At 31.2% G+C, this 27,918-nt stretch overlaps 1 protein-coding gene across 1 annotated transcript in view; it reads left to right on the top strand.

Moving 5' to 3' along the window:
* Window positions 1-27,918, top strand: part of Nckap1 (NCK associated protein 1) — a 97,379-nt gene that overhangs the window by 40,561 nt on the left and 28,900 nt on the right. Inside the window, exons 9-23 of the mRNA XM_026391995.2 lie at window positions 1,562-1,718; window positions 4,775-4,831; window positions 7,243-7,339; window positions 7,702-7,808; window positions 8,678-8,810; window positions 11,453-11,534; window positions 12,678-12,736; window positions 16,254-16,399; window positions 18,469-18,601; window positions 22,265-22,384; window positions 23,644-23,783; window positions 24,547-24,678; window positions 26,439-26,657; window positions 26,843-26,973; window positions 27,265-27,362. Coding sequence (XP_026247780.1) covers window positions 1,562-1,718; window positions 4,775-4,831; window positions 7,243-7,339; window positions 7,702-7,808; window positions 8,678-8,810; window positions 11,453-11,534; window positions 12,678-12,736; window positions 16,254-16,399; window positions 18,469-18,601; window positions 22,265-22,384; window positions 23,644-23,783; window positions 24,547-24,678; window positions 26,439-26,657; window positions 26,843-26,973; window positions 27,265-27,362 — 1,811 coding nt within the window. The remainder of the gene's footprint in view (window positions 1-1,561; window positions 1,719-4,774; window positions 4,832-7,242; window positions 7,340-7,701; window positions 7,809-8,677; window positions 8,811-11,452; window positions 11,535-12,677; window positions 12,737-16,253; window positions 16,400-18,468; window positions 18,602-22,264; window positions 22,385-23,643; window positions 23,784-24,546; window positions 24,679-26,438; window positions 26,658-26,842; window positions 26,974-27,264; window positions 27,363-27,918) is intronic.

The following is a 27,918-nucleotide window of genomic DNA, read 5'->3' as shown; positions in this document are numbered from 1 at the left end:
CAAAGATTTTCTCCAACTTTCTTGTCTAGTCTTGGCCTTCTGTTTTGTTCACATTTTTTATGGATATATATATCTTCTTTATTAGGATGTTGGTAGAGAAAGAAGATTAGTTTTTGGTTTAATTATCCTTCTCATTTTAGGCAGTCTAATTTAGATTCATTTGCCCTTTTTGATTTTATTTTAAATAAATGCACATACTTAAATTTATAACCCATATCTTAAAAAAAAAACAGAACCCTGTTACTTACAATATAAGTGATATAAAATTTTTTTTGTCAGTAGCAAATATTTTATAAATCTGAGTATGGCATCCTTCCATGGATTCTATATCCTTAGATTGAACCAACCACTGGTTGAGAGCATTTTTAAAAAGTTGCATCTGTACTGAACATGTATAGAGCTTTTTCTTATCATTCCCTAAAAAATAAAATGTATTAATTTAGAATTTATATTGCATTAGATAATTATAAGTAAACTAGAGATGATTTAAAATATATAGAGAATGTTTATAGGTATATGCAAATATTGTACCATTTTACATAAGGCATTTGAGTGTTTGGATTTTGGTATTCTGGAGGGATCCTGGAACTGTTCCCCTGTATATAATAAGGAATGACTCTATAGAAACAGGTATAAGATATTGGTATGAGGGATTAAGGTAAAAATTCAGTATATAAAGTAAAAATATTTTACATTTCTATACACATATTTGTTTTATTTAGTTGCATATCAGACCAGGTAATTGGCTTGCTTTTAGGGACCCAATGTATGGAAAAAAAAATTATATTTTAAAAAATTTAATGGAGGTAAAAATATTTCAATATTTATAACACCACTATATATACCTACTTAAATATGTTAACTTGCTTGCATAATTGCCCTTTAGGAAAGTTGAGCTACGGAGAAAAAAGATAAGTTGCTGATTTTGTGTTAAAGTGTGTTAATGTTTGTACAGCTACAATACAATTTGGTAGTTTATAAAATGGGAGTGACTTGAAAATCACGAGGAAATGTCACAGAAAATGGGACTGGTTTATAACTGGCCCAGCATAAAACCTTGAACATGTATAGTAGGTTCTAAGTAAATGTTGAATGATTAAAAGATGAGGTCTTATGTCTTACTGTAGATAGGACATCAATAAGCATAATAGAATTATATGTTTGTGTAGGATTTCAGGATTAGGTAATAGAAGGTAAAAGATAATTCAAATTCAGATAATAGAGAGTAGCTTAGTATATTGAAAGAATATTTGTCCCTGAAAAATGTTTTATTAAAATGACTTCATTCATAATTCCAGAAATGACATTTTTTTCCTCTCGTTTATTAGTGTGGGTCTGAAGAACTGATTTTGCAAAATACACAAAATTATAATTGGGAAAGAAAAATATTGTTTCATTCATACACACACATACACACACACACACACACAGACACACACACGTTTTCTTAAAAGCCTTAGGTGATTGTGGTTATGTTTCAGGGTCTTTAAAAAGTTACACTGTGACTGAAAGAACTTTGGAATGTTTTACATTTTGTATTTGCTTTTCTTTTTATTTAAAGTTGGCTTTATTTTGTGTCATGGGATCCTAAATACTGATGCTACAGCACTGAACCTTTGGAAGCTAGCTCTTCAAAGTAGCTCTTGCCTCTCTCTCTTCCGGGATGAAGTTTTCCACATTCACAAAGCTGCAGAAGATTTATTTGTAAACATCCGAGGGTATGGCACTTTCAATTAATTTGTCTTTTTTGGAAAAGGGTTGTGAATGGATTATCTTTCCTAAGTAAGATGTAGCCTGTATCATGTTAGCATAATTTTTAAAAACAATTTGCTGAGGGCAGAATAAGATGGTATAGGCTACAACTTCCTGCAGGCTGTAGTCCCAGCCAGTTGTTTTTTAAAAAGCTATGCTGATATGGTATTGATCATATTTTGACAGGTACCTCCATAGATTAAAAATTTAAAAAAGAAAGAAATCTAGCATTCCTGCCCTTTAAAAAACTTGTATTCTAGAGAAGGAAAGAGGTGTCTTCTTGTAAATCATACATATATCATATTACTGAAAGCATCATATATGTTTTTAAAAGTTTGAAATTTTTAGAAGTGTTATTTGAGAACGTATTTATAAAAGTAGTGGAAGCAATACAAAAGGAATTCACTAGATTATAATAATAATAAAAGTTAGACTACTGTAATAGGAAGTCATGTTTCCTTACAGTAGAAGTTAACCCAAGTGATTTATTTTCATTTAGTTCCTGTAAAGTCAATAATCCTCTGAAGTTTAAGTCATGAAAATTTTTAATGCCTTCATTTCTTTCCATTTGAGTTCTATAGCCAGTATTATAAAAAGTCAAGTTGAGCCATACTTTGTAATAATTATAGAATCTTTTGAACTATGGAGCTTCTGAAAAATCCTGGATCCCTTTTACTTATTTTGAATAATTGTATTGGGCTTGCTAACTCCAGATAAAAATGAAATTTGTCTGCAATTATTTCACATCCAATTTAATAATGTCTCAATGAAATCGAGATAAAATAAAACTTCTGTTATTTTAAAATAAAGATGTGTCTAGCATTGTATAAAACTTGTATAAAGATTCTAGTAATTATTGAATAGTAAAGACGTGTTTAGTATTAGTAGTTTAAGCCACTGTATATCTCAAATTTTTGTGTGCATAAGAATTACCCTGGAAAACAAATGAAAATCTAGGTCCTTGGGCATTTTATTTGACCTTTTATCTTTGTACCTTGGAGATGTTAAAGGAATTTGTCCTTTCCTCCTTAGGACTTTGTTAAGGTTAAAAACTAGAAACAGAAAAATAAATACATCTTAGGTACATTGCTCAGTGACTTTACATGTGATTGCTCTTGTGTGTCCACCACCAAGACCAGGATGTCGAACATTTCTGTTATTCCTAGATAATTGTGTGCCTCTTTCTGATCCATACTGCAGCTCCTAGTCTTCCCTCTCCTTGCTCCATTCTCAAGTGACCACTTTCTGGCTTCTGTCACCATAAATGATTCTAAGATTCTTTATGAAGTGATCTGTCAGTCATAAAGTGAGAAGTAGGGCCCTCTGTACTTTTCAGCTCTTGTTTTAGATGGTGGAATAGCCTAAATATTCTGTGTTATATGGGCCTTGTCATTTTCTAATTGATGAAAATTGAAAATAAGGAAACTTGTATTATGTCTTAGCATATTGATCACCTCTTTATGGAATCATATTTTATATATATATATATATACACACACACACACACATATATATATATATATATATATATATATAATTTATTTTTTTCTTGATGAATTTTTAAAAATTTTTATTATTAGTTGTTCAAAACATTACATAGTTCTTGACATATCATATTTCATACATTTGATTCAAGTGGGTTATGAACTCCCATTTTTACCCCGTATACAGATTGCAGTGGTGCTGAGGATCGAACCCAGGGCCTCAGGCCTCGCATGTGCTAAGCAAGCGCTCTACAGCTGAGCCACAATCCCAGCCCCCATATTAAATATGTTTAACATTTAAAACCAAGTAGTCCGTGTTCATTGAGTGAACTTATGTATGGTACAAGTAAATATAATGACAGTACAAAACCAAGTGATTTTAATTATCCTTTTAAAATGATAAATTTGTCATTGAGAATCTCTGTATTTAAATTTGAGAGGTTTAAATGTTGATTAAATTATGAGTGACCAATTTAAAATTTGAATTGTGGTGGTTAAATCATAAGTATAAAAGCTTATTAATAAATATAGAGGCAAAAGATTATAGGATTAATGTGTTTTTTGACATTTGCTCAAAGAACACAAAGGTATGCAGAAGTTGGAGTTCATTTTGATGTAAGTGGCTTTACCAGTTGTCAGGAAGATATATTTTTCTTTAACATTTTAGGGCCTTTGAGTTTTTATAGTTAGTATTCATTAGTATTTGTTTTTCCAATGACACTTTTAAATTGGATGAAGAGAAGAAAACCACATCAAAAGGCTGAAAGATAAAAAAGGACTATGAAAAACTGAAGTAAATAGAAAGATTTCTGTAAAAGAATCTGTTATGGTTTGGAAAATAAAAGTGGGCATGTGTGTGTGTATGTGTGTTTTTAATAGTAGGTAAAAAAATCACCCATCATTCTGCCTATTAAAAGTGATTTTCTGCCTCATTTTTTTTTTCCATCACAGGACCCCTATGCCCAGAGAGTTACTACTACTGTTTATCCCTTATATATGTCTTTTCAGAATTTTTCTGTTTATGGCATAATCTGACTTTATTTTAGTATCTCTGTTGGGCTTATGGAAGCAAAAATATTTAATAAAATAAAAATCTTCTATGGGTGTGGTGACATGCCTATGATCACAGCTAATCAGGAGGCTGAGGCAGGAGGATCACAAGTTGAAGGCCATTTTGGGCAACTCAGTAAAACCTTGTGTCAAAATAAATAGGGCTGTAGATGTAGCTTAGTGGTAGAGCACTTGCCTAGCATTTGTGAAGGCCTGGGTTCAATCCTTAGTACCGTTACAAATGAATAAATAAATAAAAGTCTGCATTGTAAAGTTTAATCTTATTGTTGGATTTATTTTTCTAGGAAGACTTTCATGGGGCATCTAATAATCTAGGAAAAGATGTGGACAGACTTCTTCCATTCATTTTATTTAAGGAGCAGTTGATAATAAGTCATTTAGATTGAATTTTAGTATTTCACTGACTCCTTTGTCTGTTAATCATCAAATTAAGATTGACATAATTCAATTTTTCTTTTTACACATAGTTATAATAAACGAATTAATGACATAAGAGAATGCAAGGAGGCAGCTGTGTCACATGCGTAAGTATTTCTCTTTTTTTGTCATACTTTTAATCGAGGAATTTCTTAAAGCATTGTTTTTGTGAAGTTAATATAGATTAGTGATGTGAAAGATGTGGCAGTAGAAGAGGGAGAATTTTACTCAAGGAAAAATAATAAGTATATAAGCTCCATCCCTTTGTGTAGACAGATTTTAAACATTTTCTAACTATTGATAAAATTCTCCAAAGTACCATACAAAGGACTTTTGTTTAAGATATCATCTCTTACTGCTGCTATGGTTCCCACACCAATAAATTGTGCTCATTTTTGTATTACCTCATGAAAATTGATTCAATCTCATGCTGTCCCAATAGTGTATATGTTTGAAAGTATGCATACTCCATACCTTTTCCCAATTTTGTTTCTTATATTAGTAAATACATAGATATCCTAAATTAGAAACTAGTGTACTTAAGACCTTTGAATGACTTTCACGTTACCTCATGAAATAATTCTACATAATTTGATATTTCACCTTAATTGTTATGTATGTGATATATTTATGTAGAATATTTTCTTCAATGAGCTTTAGATCATGGAGAGAAAATACTATCTGATTCATCAGTATTTCTATAAGGTGGAGAGAAGACAAGTAGTACCATTCCATAAAAGAAAAAAGAAAACCATAAGAAGTTTTAGAATTTAAATTAGGCTGTAGGATAGATATTGGGATTTTAAACCATCTTTATTCATTATATCTATCCTATCATTCATTGTGCCTACTGTTTTCACCTGAATGAGGCACATTTTGTAATTCAAAAATGATCTCTGCTTGGTGCTTTGTTGCATGCCTATAATCCCAATGGCTTGGGAGACTGAGCAGGAGGATTGCAAGTTCAAAGCCAGCCATAGCAACTTATCGAACCCCTGAAGAACTTAGCAAGACCCTGTCTCAAAAAATAAATTTTAAAATGCATTCTGCTGTCATATATACCTAATTAGAATAAATAAATAAATAAATTAAAAGTAAATAAATAAATACATAAAAAGGAGTAGGGCTATAGCTTGGTGGTTAAGCACCCTAGGTTTAAGCCCCCCCCTCCCCAAAAAAGAATAAAAAATGATTCTCTAGTTAAAATAACATACTTTGTGGAGATTATTAGAATTTCTTTCTAGACCTATAGAAGTACACATTACCATTTCTTCATGGATAGAAATATTGTCATGGTTACCTTTTATAAGCATTTTTACATATATTTTTATTCCTTTTATGCTTTTTAAAAATATAAATAATTATAAAATACTAAGCAGTATTAAGTTCTCTAACTTGTTACCTTGTGCCAGACCCAAGTTCTTTATAAACATTTTCTCTCAGGGTTAATATACACTCCTCATAGCAACCCTAAGAAGTGAAATGGTCAAAATAACATGTGTCCATTTTCTTCTCAGAAATGACACCAGATGACTTTAATGTACTATGTCACAGAAAAATAATTCAGATATTCTATATACTTGGGTTTTAACTCAGATATTATTTATACTTGGGTTTTTGGTATGTTCATTCATATATATATATATATATATATATATATATATATATATCATTATGTAACTATCTAAAACTTTCTTGGAACAGTGTACATTTTGCATAGTATGAGGTGTTGGAAAATGTAGGATTTTTTTTTCCTTCTGTTAATATGTGAGAATAAGACTTAATTTGCATTTTTATTTTAAAATACCTTGTGTAGTTGCTGGGGTTGTTTGTAGCTCAGTGGTACAGTACTTGCCTAGCACCTGTGAGGTACTGGGTTCAATACTCAGTACTACATAAAAAAATAAATAAATAAAATAAAGGTATTGTGTCCATCTACAACTAAAATAATATTTTAAAAAATGCCTAGGGTATGAATATTTATGATTATGCTTTTCCATATCTGTTTTTGAACTGACTTGTTTAGACAGTTTAATGGGAATATACTATTTAATGGGAATATACTTAACAAATATGGGTGTCAGTAACTTGATATCTGTTATGTGTATTTCCATCTGTAATTGACAAAAATGTATATAACAAGATAGAGTTTGCTTTCAAGAGTCTCACAGTCAAGTTTATGAAGTGCTTAGCTTACATAGTATTAAAATCGTAGAAATTGTTTAGAAGTAGAAGCCGGATATTGGGAAATGTTTCTTGAAGTATTAGTTTTGATGGGTAGGATTTTTATTGATGGAGAACAGCAGACAACAGAATAAACATTGCTACAAAAATAATACAAAAAAGGCAACATAAGTTTAGGAAGTCATTTAATGATAAACATAGAAGATTATTTTGATTAGGCCCTCTGTTTCCTAAAAGAACTTTGGAAGTTAACCCTGACATGCTATGTTACTTTAAGTTGCTGATGATAATTTTAATAGAAACAGATAAACTATAATGATATCTTTTCCTATAGTGGTTCAATGCACAGGGAAAGACGCAAGTTTTTACGGTCTGCTCTGAAGGAATTGGCTACTGTTCTTTCTGATCAACCTGGCTTGCTTGGTCCCAAGGTAATTGATTTAATTCTTACTTCAATGTGTATACCATACGAAAAAATTTAAAAGCGTTTCTTCTGTATGAAATTTTACTAAAGTATGAGTCAGGGACTCCATAAAAGGATTTTTGCATTTGGCTAAGAATGAATTTGCTGACTTGACACTCATACATCAAACTTGCCTGCATTTTCCTCTGTTCTTATATGCATGCTCGTCCTACATACCTATAAGTTTTCTTTCGTCCTTTCATGTTAGTGTCTTCCCTTTTGAGTTTAATATTGTTTCTTGCCAATGACTTTTCACTTCGAAAACTGTTATGAATATTTTGTTTTTAATCTTTGAATGAGAGTAAATCATTTTGTTGTTGTTTTTAATAGGCACTTTTTGTTTTTATGGCATTATCTTTTGCCCGTGATGAGATTATCTGGCTACTTCGTCATGCAGATAACATGCCAAAGAAGAGTGCAGATGACTTTATAGATAAGTAAGTTAGTGACATTAGAAAAACATTATTTTCTGTTTATTTTGATTCATGGGCTATAGAATGTGAGGTCTTACATTTGAAGCAAAGTTATTTTGAAAAACATTACGGGGATTTTTGTCAAGATAGGAATATTGGTAGCATATCATTAATGATATAAATTAGAAAAATCACCTGATTTGAAATTAGGGCTTATGTGTTTTCTCTAATTAAGTACTAATAATAAAGTTATTGTTTAAGTTATTGTTTATTCTTTTACTATGCCCAGTAATATTTCCTATGAATTTGTTTTTCTAAGTCATTTATGATACAAAATATTTAAATAAGAATCCTTACAGAGTAGCATTGCAACCCAGTGTGTCATTTGGAATATCTTTCATTTTTTAATCTGTGTTCTTTCAACATGACTTCTTAGATAAATGAAGCAGAGAAATAAGAGCATACAAAAAATTACTTATTTCTTACTCATCCTCTTTCACTTGTGATATTTAAAAATGATGTATTTATCAGATGTCCAAATTTCATTTTCATTTCCTTTCTATCAGTTTGAGTATTAGTAGTTTTTCATTTTTCTTTTTAGTTTCTATAATTTCTTTATTCATATGAAATAATTTTGAAAATAAGTATGACATTAAATATTAAAAATGCCCTTTCTTGGGCTGGGGATATAGCTCAGTTGGTAAAGTGCTTGCCTCCCTTGCACAAGGCCCTGAGTTCAATCCCCAGCACTACAGAATAAAAGAAAAAGAAAAAGAAAAAAAAAGAAATGCCCTTTCTCAGAAAGAGTTCTGGAAATAATATCAAAAGCATTTAATATTTTCTTTGATAACAATGCATTTATTCTTTGATATTTTTCTTGAATTTTTAAAAAGGCACATTGCTGAATTAATATTTTACATGGAAGAACTTAGAGCACATGTAAGGAAATATGGACCTGTAATGCAGAGGTATTATGTGCAATACCTTTCTGGCTTTGATGCTGTTGTCCTCAATGAACTTGTGCAGGTAAAAACTGTTTCATATTATTTCCCTCTTTGTTCTTTCCTTCCTAATAATTTGGTAAATGGTTTGTTCACAAACATTTATAAAGTGTAATCATGTGCTCAGCAGTGGAAATATAGATGTAAATAAATCATGGTTGTATCTTGTTAAAAGAACATTTTGTAAAGGCGAAAAAAATTAGTTGTAGTGTAGTATGGTAGGTGTTATGCATAAGTGTGTCTAAAGCTCAGGATGAACACAATAAGAGAACAGTTATTTATTCTGGATATGAAAATGTCTTAGTATTATTTTCATTTTGAATTTTCCTCAATTTTTTTTTAGTTTTTTTTTAAAGGGAGAGAGAGAGAGAGAGGATTTTTTAATATTTATTTTTTAGTTTTCGGTGGACACAACATCTTTATTTGTATGTGGTGCTGAGGATCGAACCCAGCGCCATGAGCTCGCATGCCAGATGAGCGCGCTACCACATGAGCCACATACCCAGCCCTGTTTTTAGTTTTATCTTTTATAATTTCCATTATTTCTTCAATCGTTTTCACTTTAATGTAAGTTTTCTTTATTCCATAAAAGTGACCAAAAGGAAAATAGTATTTTATTTTCCTTTATTTTGGGAATCATAGATATCCGAAACTATGTAAGCTAATGATATAGTTCAGAGAAAGAGCTGTAAAAATTCTCTTTACATAGCTACTGGTCTTCCTATACTAATATATTTCTTCTTTCACCCACTAGATGGAGCTCAGATACTTCCTTTCTAGAATGGCCATTAAGAAAAGAACTGAAAATTTAGAGTATCATTGCTTTGTTGTAATTTTATTTGTGAATAGTTATTACTAACCAGATAAACCAGAGGTTATGGTTACTGTTCATTTTTTATTCATATCAGCATGCAATCTAAAAAGGAAACCAAAATTCTGGTTTCATGTGACTTTTTTAATAGTTTTTTTTTGTTGTTGTTGTAGATGAATATAATACCTTTGTTTATTTATTTTATGTGGTGCTGAGGATTGAACCCAGTGCCTCACACATGCAAGGCAAGCGCTCTTCCACTGAGCCACAACCCCAGCCCTCATGTGATTTTTTTTTTTAAGGTACTAATGTTTTTAATTTTTCAATCTTTGCTATGGCTATTTGAATATTTGTTTATAGATTTTTGATACAGTGTTAATGTTTAAGTTACTTCAAATCTCTTGGTGTCTTTTATATAAAGTGGAGTTTACCAACAGTGAGAAAATTTAATTCCTAGCATTTCTTTTGGGATTATAGTATCAGTAGTAGTAATACCGGCAGCAGGAATAATACTGATGTTAAAGGTTGTTAGATTTATTGGTAACAGTTTATTAAATCTATATAATAACTCTGTGAGGGTACATATAGTAATCATTATTGACTGAAGTAAAAAGACCTAATGTAACTTGCTTAGTATCACATGGATCGTAAGGCATAGAGCCATTCAGACTTAACTCTGAACTCCAAAGTCTGAGCTTTTTACTTCTCTCTTCTGTTGTAAAGTACATTCATAGTTCTTTTAACCTCTTGCTAGAATGTAAATTTTGTTTTTCATTTTTGTTTTTTGCTGTTCTGGGAATTAATGCATGCTAGTCAAGCATTCTATCATTGAGATATAATCCATAAGGATGTAAATTTATAGCCAAGATTGTAAACCTTTTAATGTATTTTATATAGTATTAAATGTATTTAATGTATATAATATAGTATTAAATTTTTATTTTGGTAAAGCATGTATAATAAAATATACCATTTAGTTATTTATTTTTAATATATATATTTTAGTTGTAGATGGACACAATACCTTAATTTGTTTATTTATTTTTATGTGGTACTGAGGATTAAACCCAGTGCCTTACATGTGTCAGGCAAGTGCTCTACTACTGAGCCACAACCCTAGCCCCATCATTTAGTTATCTTTAAATGTGTAGTTCAGTGACATAATGTACACTTATTGTGTTGGTCTATATGTTTGTTAGCTAAGCATTTGCTTTTTTTAAAAATATATACATATACATATATATATATATGTATGTATATATATATATATATGTATAATTTTTTTTTTTTTTTTTTGCAGTGCTGGGTGTTGAACTTAGAGACTTATGCATGGTAGGAAAGCACCTTACCCTTGAGCTATGCTCCGAGCCCCCAAATATTCATCATCTCAGCCATTTTGAAAGGGCACTTTTTTATAATCCTAATTTTCTTGAAGTATAATTTCTATGTTATTAAAAATTATCCATTTTTATTGTATGTTTTGAATTTTGGCAGTGTATATATCCATTTAACTGCTACCACATTTAAGATGTAGAACATTTCCAACACCTATAAAAGTTTTTTGGTACACCTCACAGATTCCCCAACAACAACTGATTTGCTGGAATTTAATTTTGCCTGTTACAAAATGATCATATAAGTGGAATCATACACTTTGTAATCTTATTTTTTTATTTCTTTCACCTAGCAGAATGTTTTTGAGATTTTTGTTGTTGTATATCAGTATTTATTCCTTTTTATTTCTGAAAAATGTTCCATAGTATGACTGTACCACTTTATCTATCTGCTAGTTGATGGACCTGTGAGTTTTTTCTTAATTAGATCTTTTTTAATATTACTTTTTGTTCATTTTATAGAATCTTTCTGTTTGCCCTGAGGATGAATCAATCATCATGTCTTCTTTTGTTAACACTATGACTTCACTAAGCGTGAAACAAGGTAAGTCTTTTTAGTAAAGGCATTTTTTTTTTCTTTTCTCTTCTTAATTTATTTTAAAGTTTGATTATTAAGGAGAAAATTTAACAGTTAATTTTTAGAGAATTATCTCATCTTTGAACATATGTGGCCTTTTTTTTTAAACTTTGTTCTCTCTAAAGCAAATATTTTCAAAATGGGTTTGTGATCATAAGAATGGTGTCTTGATATTTCTTTTTTTGGGGAAAAAGAAATATTCTGTAACAAAAATAAAACAAGAAAGGATACAGAATATTCAAATGAAGTGTCAGAGAGTTTAGGAGAGAAGTTTACTTCTTCTAGCATAACTGCCTCCTTTATCTTTATAGTATTTGAGAAGTGTTTCACTATCTTAGTTCTTAAATTAAAAGCTTTTTTTTTTTTAATTATATACATAATGAAAATTTTACCATTTAACCACTTTTGCCCATGTAGTTCAATGGTGTTAGGAATGTACAGATTCTTGTACAACAAAGCTCCAGAAATTTTTCATCTTTAAAAACTGAAACTCTGGCCATTAAGCAACATTCCATTTTCTTCTCTTATCGACACCTAGCAAAATCGTTCTATTCTCTATTCCTATGAGTTTGACTTCTCTATATACCTCATATAAATAAAGTATACAGTTTTGATTCTTTGAGATAGGCTTCTTTTGTTTATATTAGTATGTGGTGATGGGGTCTCAGTTTGTTGCCCGGGCTGGCCTTGAACTCTTTGAACTCAGGTGATCCTCTTTAGCCTTCCATGTAGCTGGGACTTCAGGTGCATGCCATTGCATTCAGCTCTATTTTATTTCACTGAATGTAGTGTCCCCAAGGTTCAGTCATATTGTAACCATGTATCAGAGTTTTCTTTCTTTTTAAGACAGAATAATATTCCATTAATAATTATATGCTACATTTTGTTCATCCAGTTATCTGTTAAGAATGTTTAAGTTGCTTCCACCGTTGGCTATTATGAATAGTACTGTTGTAAACATGGGTTTATGCATGTCTTTCAGACTCTGGATTTAATTCTTTTGGTTATATACTCAGAAATGAAAATGTTTTAACTCTTAAATTGTATGATGTAATTATAGATTTGTGAAAACATTAATTTGCTTTGTAATTTTTTCCCCTATTTTTGCAGTTGAAGATGGAGAAGTATTTGATTTCAGAGGAATGAGATTAGATTGGTTTAGATTACAGGTATGAATAACAATTTTTATTATTGTTCTGTTTTGTTCTTCATTTTAGTTAACATGAAAAATTTTATAGAAGATATATAATATGTATTTATAGAAGATATATATAGGGAAAGACTTTATTTATTAGACTTTCTTTGCATATTAACTATAAAAGAAACACAAGGTACTAGTTATTAAGTTTACTTTAAGACAATATAACAGTGCTTTTCAATAAAGTAGATTATAATTTTATAATTTAAAACAAATTATAAAAATTTAAAACTTAAATACCAATCTCTTTTGATTATCCTGATTCAGATATTTAAAGTAAAAACATAAAATCTTTTTAAAAAATATATATAATCCAGTTATTGACTGTTTTAAAATAAAGAACCAGTTAGTAAAAATTTTAGGCTTGTGGACCATCCAGTCTCTGTTATTGTTCTGAGAACAACTATAAACAATATATAAATGTAGGGTCATGGCTGTGTTCAAATAAAACTTTATTTATAAAAACAAATAACTAGGTCAGAGGCCATTGTCTATCATCATCAACTGATCTAGTGCTGTAAGCTTTAATTTTCTGAAATGCAGAAATAGTTTTAGATTTCAGCAGTGTTCAGTTATATAGATCTCTCACATGGTTTTAAAGGGCTTTAAAGTTGAAACTAACATCTTTCTATGTACTGTCAATTTAACAATATAATTTTGTGGCCCTTTAAATGATTCTAATACTTAGGAGAAAAGGAAGAGAGGAATTATTTGCGGATTTTATAATCTAGCTATGGAAAGAAGGCATAAAAGATGTAAACAATTAAAAGGCAGTTGTAAACCTAAAAGATTGAGAGATTTTGGATAGAATATAATTATTCATTAAATATAGTCTTCTCAAAAGGGAGAAAGCTTTTGTGAAGTAGGAATTGCTAATAATGACTTTAGAGAGAAAGCCAGATTTTACCTGGAAATTGAAAGATGGGTAAAATTTGAATTAGAAAATAGCTTGACCAGGAAAAGGGCAAACAATGAATAAAGGGCAAATAAAGAGACTTTTAGTATGAAGTTTTACTATAAGAAGGAGCAGATATTCACAAAATAAATGAATGATTTGACTTTGACTACTGATAATTGGTTTCAGTTAGAAGAGTTCTTGGAAAAGGAACCTGGCGTAAGAGACAGAAAGAGTTCTTTAGATAAATACCAGTAGCTCCTTTGGTAGAACAGGGCCAATGGAAGTTTTTGGGAGAATATTAGTAGTGTGCTTTGTGCCTTCACTGGAGTCCCATCCAATTTTGATCCTAAAGTTCAAATTTGATCCTAATGTTCTTCAATAGGTCACTTTAATGTTTTCTCTTTTTTCCTGCTCTTAAAAGAAGAATTCGGTCTTCATGTATTCTTTGTCATTTTTTCTCCTACATTCTAAAGGGTCTCATTCCCCTGTTTTCCATCAGTCCCTTAGTCATCTTTAGTTCCTTTTCAAATATCTCATTCCTTTTTGTATTCTAAATTATTTGGTTTGCTCTTATCTTAGACTTTTTTTTTAATTGTAGATGGACACAGTACTTTTATTTTTATATATATATTTTATGTGGTGCTGAGGATTGAACCCTCTCACATGCTAGGCAAACACTCTGCCACTGAGGTACCAAAGTCCTATCTTAGACTTTTATTAAAAAGCATTTAATAGCATATATTTCTCTTTCCATTGTTGTCAGTCCTTTCGCAGGAGTGTTTTATATCACATTATCTCATTTTGTTAGCTTCTTCTAAATTTTTTTTGTAATGTTATTTAAATTCTGAGTCATTAAAATGACATCAGTTAGTGGAAGTCTTTATTGAACTCATGGCCACAACTGAGTCCTCTTTATACCCTAAAGCTGATTAAAGGTAAATAAATCTAATAAGGCTTAGTTTGTTATAAATATCAAGAGTATATTTTGACCCCAGAGTATTATCTTCATTATTCTTCATTCCCACCCCTTTCCTGACAGACTGAGTCAATAAAATGCAAAACTCTGCTTTCTCTATGGTGTTGCTATCTTAGTGAATGGTAACATCATCCACCCAACGGCCCCTTGCCATGGTAGAGTTTGAAATTTGATTTTTATCATAGACTTAGAAGGCAAGTTCTTAATGTTTCATGGATTTTGGCAAAAGACCTGGGCCTCCTTGGGCAGAGACCAAGTACTTTATTATTCACAGTACAGGAAACAGTGTGAGTATTAGCATATATGCTTTGATTTGTCCATATCTAATAAGTCCTGCAGTGGTGGCCAGGGGGAGCTGTGTAACATGCAGTGGATTTGTGTTGTAGCTAAGGAACACTGAGTTTGAGGAGCCTTGCATTCTGTCATCAACAGTATTGTATGCTTCCTGTTTGATCCAAGGAAAACATTACTTCACCTCTCAAGTTTGGTTTCTGCAAAACAACTCTGAGAAGTATCCTGGGGAATAAGTAATACAGACCTTGCATTTCTTGCATACCCACCAAAAGTATGGGAGTAGATGAGATCCATGAAGGTTGTCCCCCAACACCCAGAACTCTGGCCAACATCTGTAATTCTTCTGTTGCCCATCATATCTAGTAATTTCCCAGATTAAGCTCTTTAATTGGCTTCTATCCTAGACCAGATCATCATAGTCTTTGTCTGATTTATTGTCACCATGGCTTTCAAATAGATTTCTGCCTCATTTTCTCATCCTACCTGCATTTGACCATTTCTCCACTCCCTCCATGCAGAACAATCTTTCTGAGACAAAAACTGGCAATTACACAGAACCCTTTCTGGTTCACCAAAAATTCAAATTCTTTAGCATGATATATAATGCTGTAAATCATCTAGTTAAGACTCATTTTCACCATTTTTCTTCTTTTGTTTATGAACTCTGGGCATAGTAAGCAGTTTTCATTCCATAGGCACTTCCCTTATTATTCTCTGTCCTCTGAAATGTCCTCTATCCACAGGCATGATTCTGTTCTTTTGTGATTTGGTATCCTAGTCATGGAATTTCTTTTCTTACAACCTGTCTTGATGATTTGAGTTAAGTTCTATTAACTTTTTGGCTGGCTTACCCTAATTTTTTACTATCTTCCAGACTTTTATAGAATCCTTCAAATCAGTGCAGTGTATAGTATCCAGTTTTTTTAGTGATTCAATATAATCTAAAATATCACTGAGTCAACATATACAATACTTAGTTTCATCTGATGTTTGCTGTATCATTTTCTTAAGAGTGAAAATTTCTTTAGGTAAGGTTAACATAAAAACAAATTGCTTTTTCCTTTTAATATTATTAACTTTTGTACTTTGTGATTTAAGATGACCCATATCTTAAATTCTATTTTATGGACATTAATTTATTTAAAAATATTCTTGATAGGAATTTCAAGTTAGGATCACTACAGACAAAATAAAAAGATGAACAGTATCACAATAAATGGTTTAAATATTTTTCAGTAATGTATGTTTCCCCCCTATAGAAGATAGGTCAGTCTTTGGTCTCTACATAAACTAAGTTTGTTTTTTGTTGTGCTTTTACAGGCATATACTAGTGTCTCTAAGGCTTCACTTGGCCTTGCTGATCACCGAGAGCTTGGAAAGATGATGAATACAATAATCTTTCATACAAAAATGGTAGATTCCTTGGTGGAAATGTTGGTGGAAACATCAGATTTGTCCATATTTTGGTATGTTGTAATTTTCCTCAAATCTGGATTTGAAGTTTTCAGTAGCCAAATATAAGTTTCTTGACTGTTCCTATTTAGTCTGGTTTTTAAGATAATTCAGTAAGACTCTTAAGAATAAAGGAAATAGGAGGCCAGGTGTGGTTTTCGTGCCTGTAATCCCTGCTGTTTGGAAGACTGAGGCAGGAGAATTGCAAGTTCAAACCTAGCCTCAGCAACTTAACAAGACCCTAAGTGAGACCCTGTTTCTAAATTAATACAAAACAACAAAAAGGGCTGGAGATGTGTCTCAGTGGTTAAGTGCCCCTGGATTCACTCTCCAGTTCCCCCCACCCCTCCAAAAAAAAAAAAAAAAAAAACAAAAAACAAAGGAAATAGTAGAATTACTTTAAAACTTGCCAACAAAATGTACCAAGATGGGGTTGGGATTTAATGTCTAGGTTTATTTCTCTATAAGAACAATCCTTTTGATGTGAATTTTGTTTCTTAGGTTTTGTTTGAGGGCATGAAAAACATCCCCTCCTTTGCATAGTTTGACCAAGGGGCCAAAAGTTGTGCATCAGGGTCAAGTAGAAAAAATAAATATTAGAAGTTATTAAGTTATCTGGTAATTTCACTTCTATTGTGCTAAGTTAATATTAGTATTATAATGATGATTCCCTATATTGTGCTTTACTGTCCTTTGTTTCAGTCATAGCCTCTTTATTAGTACTTAGAACTGGAGTTTACTTTTTGCCCCTTTTCTTCCTTCCTAGAAACCTTTGAAGAAAGGTTATGTTTTTGGTATTTAGTAAATGTTTGAATGCATAAATGAACTTGTTTGTGACAAGACTAATAAACAGTAGAGCTAGGATTCAAACCTCAAGTATTCTGGCTCACAGCTGTATAATATTAGCTATATTTCCTGATATTTGGCCTTTTTTTCCTTTTATTTTTTAATATTAGGGAAGTGAATTATAATAACCAAGTCTGTCTCTTTATTTCTAAAATTTTGAGGTAACCTGAGTGAATAATGGTAGTAATTTCTAGCTATTGAACAGAGATCACTGTGAAAAACTCTTCTTTTATTTTGGAAAATAACCTAATCCATGATCATTTGTGTACTTTGTTGAAAATAGTGTTAGCAGTATTATGGACAAAATCTAACTCATCAGGTAGAAAAGGCTAGCTTCTTAAAGGAACTCATGAACACATCAGTATGTACACTTTTTAGCTTTAGATATATCACATGTCAGATTTATAAGAATTTTAAAGGTTATTTGGAGACCTATATTACTTTCTGAACCAAAGGCTATCCTAGAAAACAAATTGGACATTTTAGGTATTCAGATACTTTTAGCCACAGAAAGGTTTTATGACAAAAGAAAGGTACAAGAATTAGATATTCCTCTCATTTTCTTAAACTAAAAGCACTTTGAATAATGTTTAAATTTGTAATTTTTAGTCATACTTCATTAAATTTTATCCATATCCTTTCACAGTTGCATTCTAATTTACATGTCATATCCAGCATAGAAACACGTTTACTGTTTCTGTTTTTCTCATTACTCTGAGACATACTGCATTGTATTCACATATACTCTTTTACATTTAGATTTAACATGTTAAATTTGAATGTAGTTTAAAATTGATGGCATGTGATTATATATTCGGCAGTGTTTTCTTTTTTCATTGGTCCTTAAATTAATGGTGTCTCTTAAAATTGATGACTCAACTTTGATGAAATTAATAATGTAACACTTGAATATATATAGTCTTATTCCATAGATGTGGCTTATTTTCTCTTTAATTTTTTATTTTAAATATTTCTTAATAATATACAAATAACATTTGTATGACTCCAAAATTATTATTAGCATGTAAAAGAAGCTTTTTTTTTTTCCTGTAAAATAACTATTCCTAAGGGCATAAATCCCAGTAGTTGGCAACTTTCATTCACTTGAATCAAACTGAATTAATTGTGCAGTGTTGTGTTAGAAAATTTTTGTTTTAACTATTAATATATTACTATTTATAAGTGTCTGTAACTATAAAAATTACAATTCTAATTTTCAATTTGTTTCTTAATATAGTTTTTATAGTCGAGCTTTTGAGAAGATGTTTCAACAATGTTTGGAGTTACCCTCTCAGTCAAGATACTCAATTGCATTTCCGCTACTTTGCACTCATTTTATGAGTTGCACACATGAACTGTGTCCAGAAGAGGTAATTTCAGTGAAGTACTGTGATTTATGTGGTCTGCAGAGTGAACTAGATCAAACTTGTAGCCAACTAATGTTTTCACAGTGGTTTACTTCACACTTAAAGCATGTTTATGCAGAATAAAAAAAATTCTTGCATAGATAATTTGATTAAGGTGTAATAGCTAAAATATATATGTGGATGAATAAATATATGTATGTATATGTTAGAACATTTAATAAAGCCTTTATTAAAATAAATATTGAGACAGTTTCCCACTGAACACAGCATGGTGATGTGTATTCATCTAACCCCTGCTGGAGGAATTATGACACTATATAAAGTGTCATATATTATGTCCCTGCTGCAACTTTAAACAAGCAAAATGCAAAGTTGATAATATCTAAATTTTCCTTCATCCCGTACTTTACAAAAAAAGTCATATGGAGTAGTTATACTTTGAATTTAGTTTACAGAATGAAACCAAAATGTATAAATTTTGTGTTTCCTAACACTTCACAGTGTACATTGTATCTTTGTACATTTTGCCTGACTTGCCCTATTTAAAGTATTTTTTGCTATATAAACTTTAACAGTTATTAAACAATGTTTTCTTTTTGGTTACATAATGTTCTGGATATGGAGATGTTACATATAGTTCTTACTATTGTGTTAGGATGAGACTTAACTGCTCTATCTTCCACTGTACATATTGTACATTGGGGTTGATATAGCACTGCTGGAAACAAGAAGAAACTGGACTAGAATAGCACTTTGTATTTAGTCTGTATTCATTGTGGATGCCTTCCTTAATAGCCATATGCAAAAAAATAAAATATTTATGAAAAAAAGGTGGGTCAGGTAATATTTATGGTAAAGATGAATTTGTATTCTTGCTTGCTTTTCATCTTAAACTATTAGTGAAAGCACTTAAAAATTTAGGTAATGGATTACTGAGTAAACAAAATCAAAAAGACATTTCTGACTTATGTTAATAGATACATTAAACAAAATGCATATTTGCTGATGTTTGTGAGGTGTACACACACACACACACACACACACACACACACACACATACACAATTGCTGAACAATTGAACTAATCAGTTTTATTGAGCCCAAGTATCAAGCACAAAGTTCCAGAATGTACCCAGTATCACAGGGTAGTGATCTATGGTACTTCATGGTGGCATAGATAGTGATAAGGTATGTTTTTAAATTGTTGGACTACCTTTTAAATGTTCTCACCACAAATAAAAGTGAGTTGGTGAAGTGATAGATACATTAATTAGCTGGAGTGAATCTTTTTATTTTTTTTGTACCAGGATTGAACCCAGGGAGCTTAACCTAACTGAGCTACATTCCAAGCCCTTTTTTTTTTTTTTTTTGCATTTTAGACAAGGTCTTACTGAGTTGCTTAGGGCCTCAATAAGTTGCTGAGGCTAGCTTTAAATTCTTGATCCTCCTGCCTCAGCATCCTGAATTGCAGGGATTATAGGCTTGCACCCCCATGCCTGGCATTGATTGGATCTTTGTATAATTCTCATATAGTTCAAAATATTAGGGCGATGGATATATAGATCAGCGGTAGAGTGCTTGCCTCATGTGCAAGTCCCTGGGTTTGATTCTCATCACATTCTATCCTACACACACACATACACACACACACCCACACACACACACACACACACACACACACACACACACACTCTTACTATTTGTCAAAAGAGGGAAAAAATATATTCAATGTTTCTTCTAGTCTTTAAAGAAGAAATACCATTTTCTAAGTGTGGTAATAAGAATGTTTATTTAAATTAATGTATTTCTTTTAAACTTAGTGTTTTGTTCTATAACTTAGATCTGCAAAACTTGTAGAAAAGAAACTTGAGACTAGAATAACATTGTCAGAATATTTAAGCATTAGGTAATATCTATTGTACGTTGTATGCCAATATTCCATGGAAAGAGGACTTTGAGACATAATAGCTTGAAGGAAGGTTTTGGGGAAATACTTTTAGAAGTAATACCTGTGCAACAATTTTAATAGATTTATAGATTTTTCTTAGATGGAATGGATTTTTTTTTTTTTTTCATCCCAAGCTTGACACTTAAGACATGCTATTAACTCTTCCTAACCGTCATGCCCTATAGATACCACAGTCTGGATACTCTAGTATTCACATATAAGCTATGCACATCCTCTCATATACTTTAAGTCATCCCTTGATGGCTTATAATACCTAATATAATGTAAGTCCTGTTTAAATAGTTAAGTATGACAAATATAGAGAATATTGACAAGGAATAAAGTCTATACTTATCCAGTATTGATGCAATTATTTCCCTCAAATATTTTCAATCCCTGGTTGGTTGAGTCTGTGGTTGAGGAACCTGTGGATATCGAGGGCTATACAGTAAATGGATTCCACCTTTCACCTGGATTATTGTTGTGGGCTCCTTAGCCATTGTCCTCTAAAAGTCTATGTTCAGCACTGCAGTAAGAGGCAGAGGGAGGATAGTAGACTTGTATAGCATGTTGAGAACAGTTGTTTTTTACCCTCTAGCAGGTAAACAATATTTAATTGTATCTGGCTGCAGATCCCTTTTGGTTTGGCTTCCTGTTGTATTAGTTTTAAAGGGCATTTTAAGTAAAGTACATTGTAAAGTCTCATGATGAATCTAGGAAAGTTAATTTTTATGTCAAGTATTTTAAAATTTTCTTATATTTCAGCAAAATAGGAATACTGTATATAATCTCTACATTTATAATTATGGAAGGAAGGGAAACTTTTAATAAATTTTTTTTGTAAAGCATCACAAATGTATTGTGCAAAAAAAATTATGTCATTATATCTTCAACAACCTAGTTGCTGTTGAAAAGATAAAACAATCAAACTGTTATAACTCACCAGAATTGGAGAAAATACAGGTGGTGGGGTATGACTTAGTGGTAGAGCCCTTGCTAGCATTCACAAGCCCTGGTTTTAATCCCCAGCACTGCCAAAAATAAAATACAGATTCCTATAGAGATGGTATATTTGAGAGAGAAGTTGTGTGTATCTTTACATATACATATATAATATGATAAAACTTAAAATTTTCTTTTTGTTTTGTTCAAAGAATACTTGCTTATTAGACTTTTCTTCTTTTTCTCTCCCTCTTTCCTCACTTCTTCTTCATCTTCCTCTTTCTTCTATTCCCCCTGGTAAGGGATGACTGGTTTTAGAAATTTTTAATGTCTTATGAGTTTACCAACTTGATTTCTAATGCTTTTATTTAAATATCCTTCTTTTTCTGTTTACATGTAAATTTAAAATGAGATAAGATTGAAAAACTATTAAAATTTGTTCTTACACATGTGTTTAATATTTTAATGTTACATAACTGGATTAAAGACTTTGTGGATGTGAAAATTAAATGCATAGTTTTATGTTAAGGAAATACTGATCTTTGAAGATTCTTCCTAATCATACATTTGTATAATCAACAAGTACTTGTTATTTCATGTTAACTCTGTGCAAATACAATATAGTTGGTTAATTGTTAAAAAGAGGTCAAAGAAATCTATAACATCATTCACTCCTTATTGCAGAATAAGACTTTAGCCTAATTTTCCATGTTTACTTAGTGTTTTAATTCAGATTACTTTCTTGTAACTATTATTATTATCATTTTATCTTAACAGAGACATCATATTGGAGATCGCAGTCTTTCCTTATGTAATATGTTCCTGGATGAAATGGCCAAACAAGCTCGAAATCTCATTACTGATATTTGCACAGAACAGTGTACTCTTAGTGACCAGGTATAATTTGCCATATTATCATTTAGTGTTTTAGGAAAGACTCATAGGGATTAGTACTTCTTACATTTTTGAATGTTCCTGATAGTTTATGCCCTTTGTAACAGAAAGTTCTTGGCTATACTTATAATCCTTGTTTGACATTGCCTTTCTCTGAGTATTTTAAATGTTCATTTTCTTCTGTTATAAAGTTTTCCTTTGAGAGTCTCATGATGATGTAATTCTTTGTGTTCCAAATCAATTTTTGACTAGATGGTTGTAAGATTTATATGACATTAGTTTTCCTAGTCTTGGAAGGAGTAGTTTTTCAGAATAATTTTTCTTACTGCCCAGAACACTTTTTTTCCCTGTGGTGTCTATAAAGTATTAACAAAAATAACTGCTTGCTATTTCAAAATTCCTAGGTCTTTTTTCTACTTCACGTCTGCATCTTCTCTTTCATTCATCTCTGTTGTCCTTACCTTGTCCTAATTTTGATTTCACTTCTAGGAGTTTCTCCTCAGTATGGGGCACTCAAAGAGAGATCTGGCTGGTCATTTTGACAGTTAATGGGGATTGAACTGTTTTAGCTTCATCAAAACATATTGTAGGCCTCTTGCACTTACTTGCTTTCAACTTAATTCTATAGACTTGTGGAATTTGCTTTTCCCAGTGTCATCAATTTCCCTTTTGTTTCTCCCCGTTTTTCACACAGACACTATAGAATGACTAAATTTATTTCTCTGGCTCGGCACTGTCCAGTAGAAATATTATGTGAGTCACATATGTAATTTTTAAATTTCTAGTAGCCATGTTTAAAGTATAAAAAGAAATAGGAGAGTCCAATTTAAAAAAATATATTTGCTTTAACTCAATGTATACAATTAAAAAAAAAGAGTTTTAGGAGGGGCTGGAGATATAGCTCAATTGGTAGAGTGCTTACCTCTCATGTACAAGGCCTTGGGTTTGATCCCCAGTAACACACACACACACACACACACACACACACAGAGTTTTAGAATGTTATCATATTACTAATGAAATATTTTACATTTTTTTCTATTAATTCTTTGAAATTTGGTGTGTATTTTACATTTAAAGGACAACAAAATTTGGGCCAGGCATATTTCAAGTGTACAGTAACCACATGTGGCACATGACTACAGTTATTGTATAGTGCAACTTTCCTTCTGCCTATGAATTATGCTCATTTTCTTGTTTGTCAAACTGAAAGAATGATTTCCCATTTGTGTAATGTAAGATTTCATTCCTATTTAATTTAGTTGCTGCCTAAGCATTGTGCCAAAACCATCAGTCAAGCAGTGAATAAAAAGTCGAAAAAACAGACTGGTAAGAAAGGGGAACCTGAACGGGAAAAACCAGGCGTTGAGAGCATGAGGAAAAACAGGCTTGTAGTGACCAAGTAAGCCGTCTACTTCTATTGTGTCTTTTTGTTCTGGTAGAGACCTTTTCCTGCTGTGGCATTAGTGCTGAGAAAATGGTAGGAATTGTGTATTCTTTATTTGTCAGCCTTTAAAGAAAAATCTTTGTGAGCCTGATTTACCTGTTAGTTCTTATTTCATTCTAAAATACAGATTTTTGGATTTTAGAAGATAATATATTCAATAGGTGGTATTTGTCTTAATATATTGACTATTGAAGGCCAAGAATCTGTCGAAAATTTTTCTGAGGTATACTATAAGCAACCTGTAATTTTTTAATTTATTTAAAGTCAGGTAACTGAGACTTTATTTTGTCATGTAGTTGTAATTAGAATATACCTGAGGTCATTTTTTTAAACAAATATCAGACTAGGTAGCATTCAGAGCTCGTTGTTTATTTGTTTGATTGATTATTAAACAGTGTTTCTTCTCTTATAAAAGACTATAGTAGTATTTGGAAATGATTGTTTTTGAGTGCATAATGAGCTATTACTATTTATTAACAGTATAATCATTATTAGCTGACTGTAGAAACAAATGATGAGTGATACTGTCTTTTAAAAATTGCTCTTTTAAGTTATAATAACTTATGTATATTTAGTTATACACAAATATTTTTAACTTGTAAGTTTAAGAAAAAAATCAAATTCTGAAACAAACTCGTTATGTTTATAAAATTAGTTTTGTACCACCTATGAGGAAATGTCATACACTTTATTTAGTGTTTATTAATATTTTTTTCAGCCTTGATAAATTGCACACTGCACTTTCTGAGTTATGTTTCTCAATAAATTATGTACCAAATATGGTGGTATGGGAACATACCTTTACACCACGAGAATATTTGACTTCTCACCTGGAAATCCGCTTTACTAAGTAAGAAAGAATATAAACTATTTTTGCTTGTTAATGTGTTTGTTATATTAATTGTCAGTATCTACAGTGTTTTCATTTTATGAGAAAAAGCATCAGTAGAACTGGTATAGTGTAAAGAGTAATGAATTGGGAAGTATAAAGAATAGTGAGCTGGGCTGGAGATGTGGCTCAGCGGTAGCGCGCTTGCCTGGCATGCGTGCGGCCCGGGTTCGATCCTCAGCACCACATACCAACAATGATGTTGTGTCCGCCGAGAACTAAAAAATAAATATTAAAAATTCTCTCTCTCTCTCTCTCTCTCTCTCTCTCTCTCTCTCTCTCTCTCTCTCTCCCCCCTCTCTCACTCTCTCTTTAAAAAAAAAAAAAAAAAGAATAGTGAGAATTGCATGAATTACCCCAGATTTTTGTTCCATACCTGTTGTTATTAATTGGTAACACTAGGCAATCCATTTTATCTCTGTATTTTAGCTTCTTTATAAGCAAAATGAGATGATTGTAGCAAATGAGTACATTATAGGTTAGAAGTGCCAACCCAGTAAGGTCCTGAAATGAGTTTAGTAGGCTGCAGTCAATATTTAAATAAAGAAGATTTGGGAGGAAAAGAAGGAAGAAGAAATAAGAAAAGAAAAAAAAAAGAGACACTAATGCATTGTGTAAACTTTTCAGTTATGTATATACTGAGTTGTGCTATTGGAGATGTATCTTGCAGTAATGTAGGTAAGAGTCAAATGTTTGAAAACCTCACGACTAGGTGAACTCAAATATATTCTGAATTCAAGTGTATGCTGTTAAATGGATTGAAGTTCACTATCTTGAGGACTGGATTTCAAGTAGAATTTTTTAAATTGTGGACATATGTTTTGAAGTGACATTGTATACAGTAAGTCAGACACCCCTTGACTTTATAAATGTTGCTGCATCTTTTTTGTGAAGTTACACATTTTACTAAAGAAAATGTTAATTTATTTGACAGGGTTCCCCCCCCCTTAAAATCCTTAAAGCAGTTTATTAAAAAAAATTTTGCCAAAGATTTTCAAAAGTTTCTCTGGTCATTAACAAGTAAAATTTGTATTTGCTATTAGCTAAGCATGTGTACTGTAAGTAATAAAAAAATAGTATAAAGCTAAGGTAAGACTTAAAGAACAAAGTAGGACAGTTACCTTCAAGGATCTGTCTTTATAAACAGACTAAAATCTTTATAGATCCAATGTCCAGTGGAGCTTTTAAAGAAAGTGAAATAAAGATAGCCTTGTAGTAAAAGATTGGTGTAGGGAAGTGTTTTAAAATTTGGATTTCATTTTACCCTCATACAGTTTCTTGGGACATAAACAAAGCTGTATAGCTGCATTTTAATGTTTATTTATTAGATATGTGGGTTGTAGTTAATTTATGTAAAACCTTTAAAAATTCTGGCAGCAGTGGTAAATGAATTCAAACTATGGACTTATAGTCTGTGGTCCTTGTTAGAATCAACATGTGTTAAACAATTTCAAAAACCCTTCATACTTAAATCATTTTTGTAACTAATGTTCTTAGAATGTTATTAATCATTTATATTTCTATTTCATTATAGTTTTATATATTCTTTGTTAGCTTTTTCCTTGGGATGATAATGACAGTAGTAATTTCATTGCTGTATAAAAATTATTTTTAAACTTATTTTTATTGCTAATTTAATATTACATATCAGTAAGTTGAATGGATTATATATACATAAATTAAAAAGTTATATCTCTTTTATTATTCTCCCCTCCACCCAGATCAATTGTTGGGATGACTATGTACAATCAAGCCACACAAGAAATTGCAAAACCATCAGAGCTTCTAACAAGTGTAAGAGCATACATGACCGTACTCCAGTCGATAGAAAACTATGTGCAAATTGATATTACGAGAGTATTTAATAATGTTCTTCTTCAACAAACACAACATTTAGACAGTCATGGAGAGCCAACCATTACAAGTCTATATACAAATTGGTAAGGAACACATTTAGAAATTTGAAGTGATAGAAGTTTTTTAGTAATGAACTGCTTAGGAAAATTAATTTTTATGGATAAGTATTCATATTATCACTTGACTTAAAATTATATGAAGGATGTATACCATAATAAATTTTGAATTAAATTATTTCTATCAGTTATAAATTTACTTTTCTCTTTAGGTATTTGGAAACTTTGTTGAGACAAGTCAGCAATGGCCATATAGCTTATTTCCCTGCAATGAAAGCATTTGTGAACTTACCTACAGAAAATGAATTAACATTCAATGCAGAGGAATATTCTGACATATCAGGTGAATAATACCATAACATGGTTTAGAGAATGAAGAAAATTTGTTTTGCTTGAAAACTTGGTTTCTCTTGTTTTGGCTTTCCATTCTGTTGCAACTATTTTCATTCAATTTTATGTATAACTGTACATTGTATCTTAGAATTACTTCTGCATCTTATGTTATCTTTTTATTGCAAACTTTTTTGAAGGATATTAATAATTTGTTTCTATATTGTATATTCCAAGGTGTAATGTTCATTTTCGTAATGTATTTGCTGTGTCAAAAGTATAAATTAATTACATTTCCTTTCAGAAATGAGGTCATTATCAGAACTACTAGGCCCGTATGGTATGAAGTTCCTCAGTGAAAGCCTTATGTGGCACATTTCATCACAAGTTGCTGAACTTAAGGTAATACAGTCTTTTATCAGTTTTACCTTTTCCTATAAAACATTTTTGAAGAAAGTGAACAATAAGCCTAGAATGTTAATTCCTTTAATATGACATGAAAATACTAGCATGTAAATAAAATTAAAAAGTGGGCAGAACCTTTCAGTGGCACCTTAATGTACTCATTTGTTTTATAGTTGAGAAAACAGGAAGTCTGAAGAGGTGAATTGACTTGCCAGAGGGGACTGAAACTCAGATATCTTACTGTTTTCAGTCAAGCCTTCATTCTGTTGTATCATGGTGATTTCTATGAATGATTAGGTTTAAAATTCCAGCCAAAGCTGTTTGTTCAGATTTATATTCAGATGTACTGCTTTTCACAAATTGAGATATAAACATAAACATTGTTAGGCTTCATCACTTTCCTTTTCCTTCTTTCTACTTCTTTGTGTTTTTTTTTTTTCCAGATCTTTAGGCCTTATTTTAATATCAGGTTGATTTCCATATATTTAAGGAGCCATTTTAGTAGGAAAGACAGGCATATTAATGGACAGGTAAAAACCAGGGTGATAAATCC

The sequence above is a fragment of the Urocitellus parryii genome, chromosome 1 (assembly GCF_045843805.1).
Source record: "Urocitellus parryii isolate mUroPar1 chromosome 1, mUroPar1.hap1, whole genome shotgun sequence".
Taxonomy (NCBI): domain Eukaryota; kingdom Metazoa; phylum Chordata; class Mammalia; order Rodentia; family Sciuridae; genus Urocitellus; species Urocitellus parryii.
The sequence above is the reverse complement of the archived record's forward strand: the minus strand, read 5'-3'. Positions and strand labels throughout refer to the sequence as shown.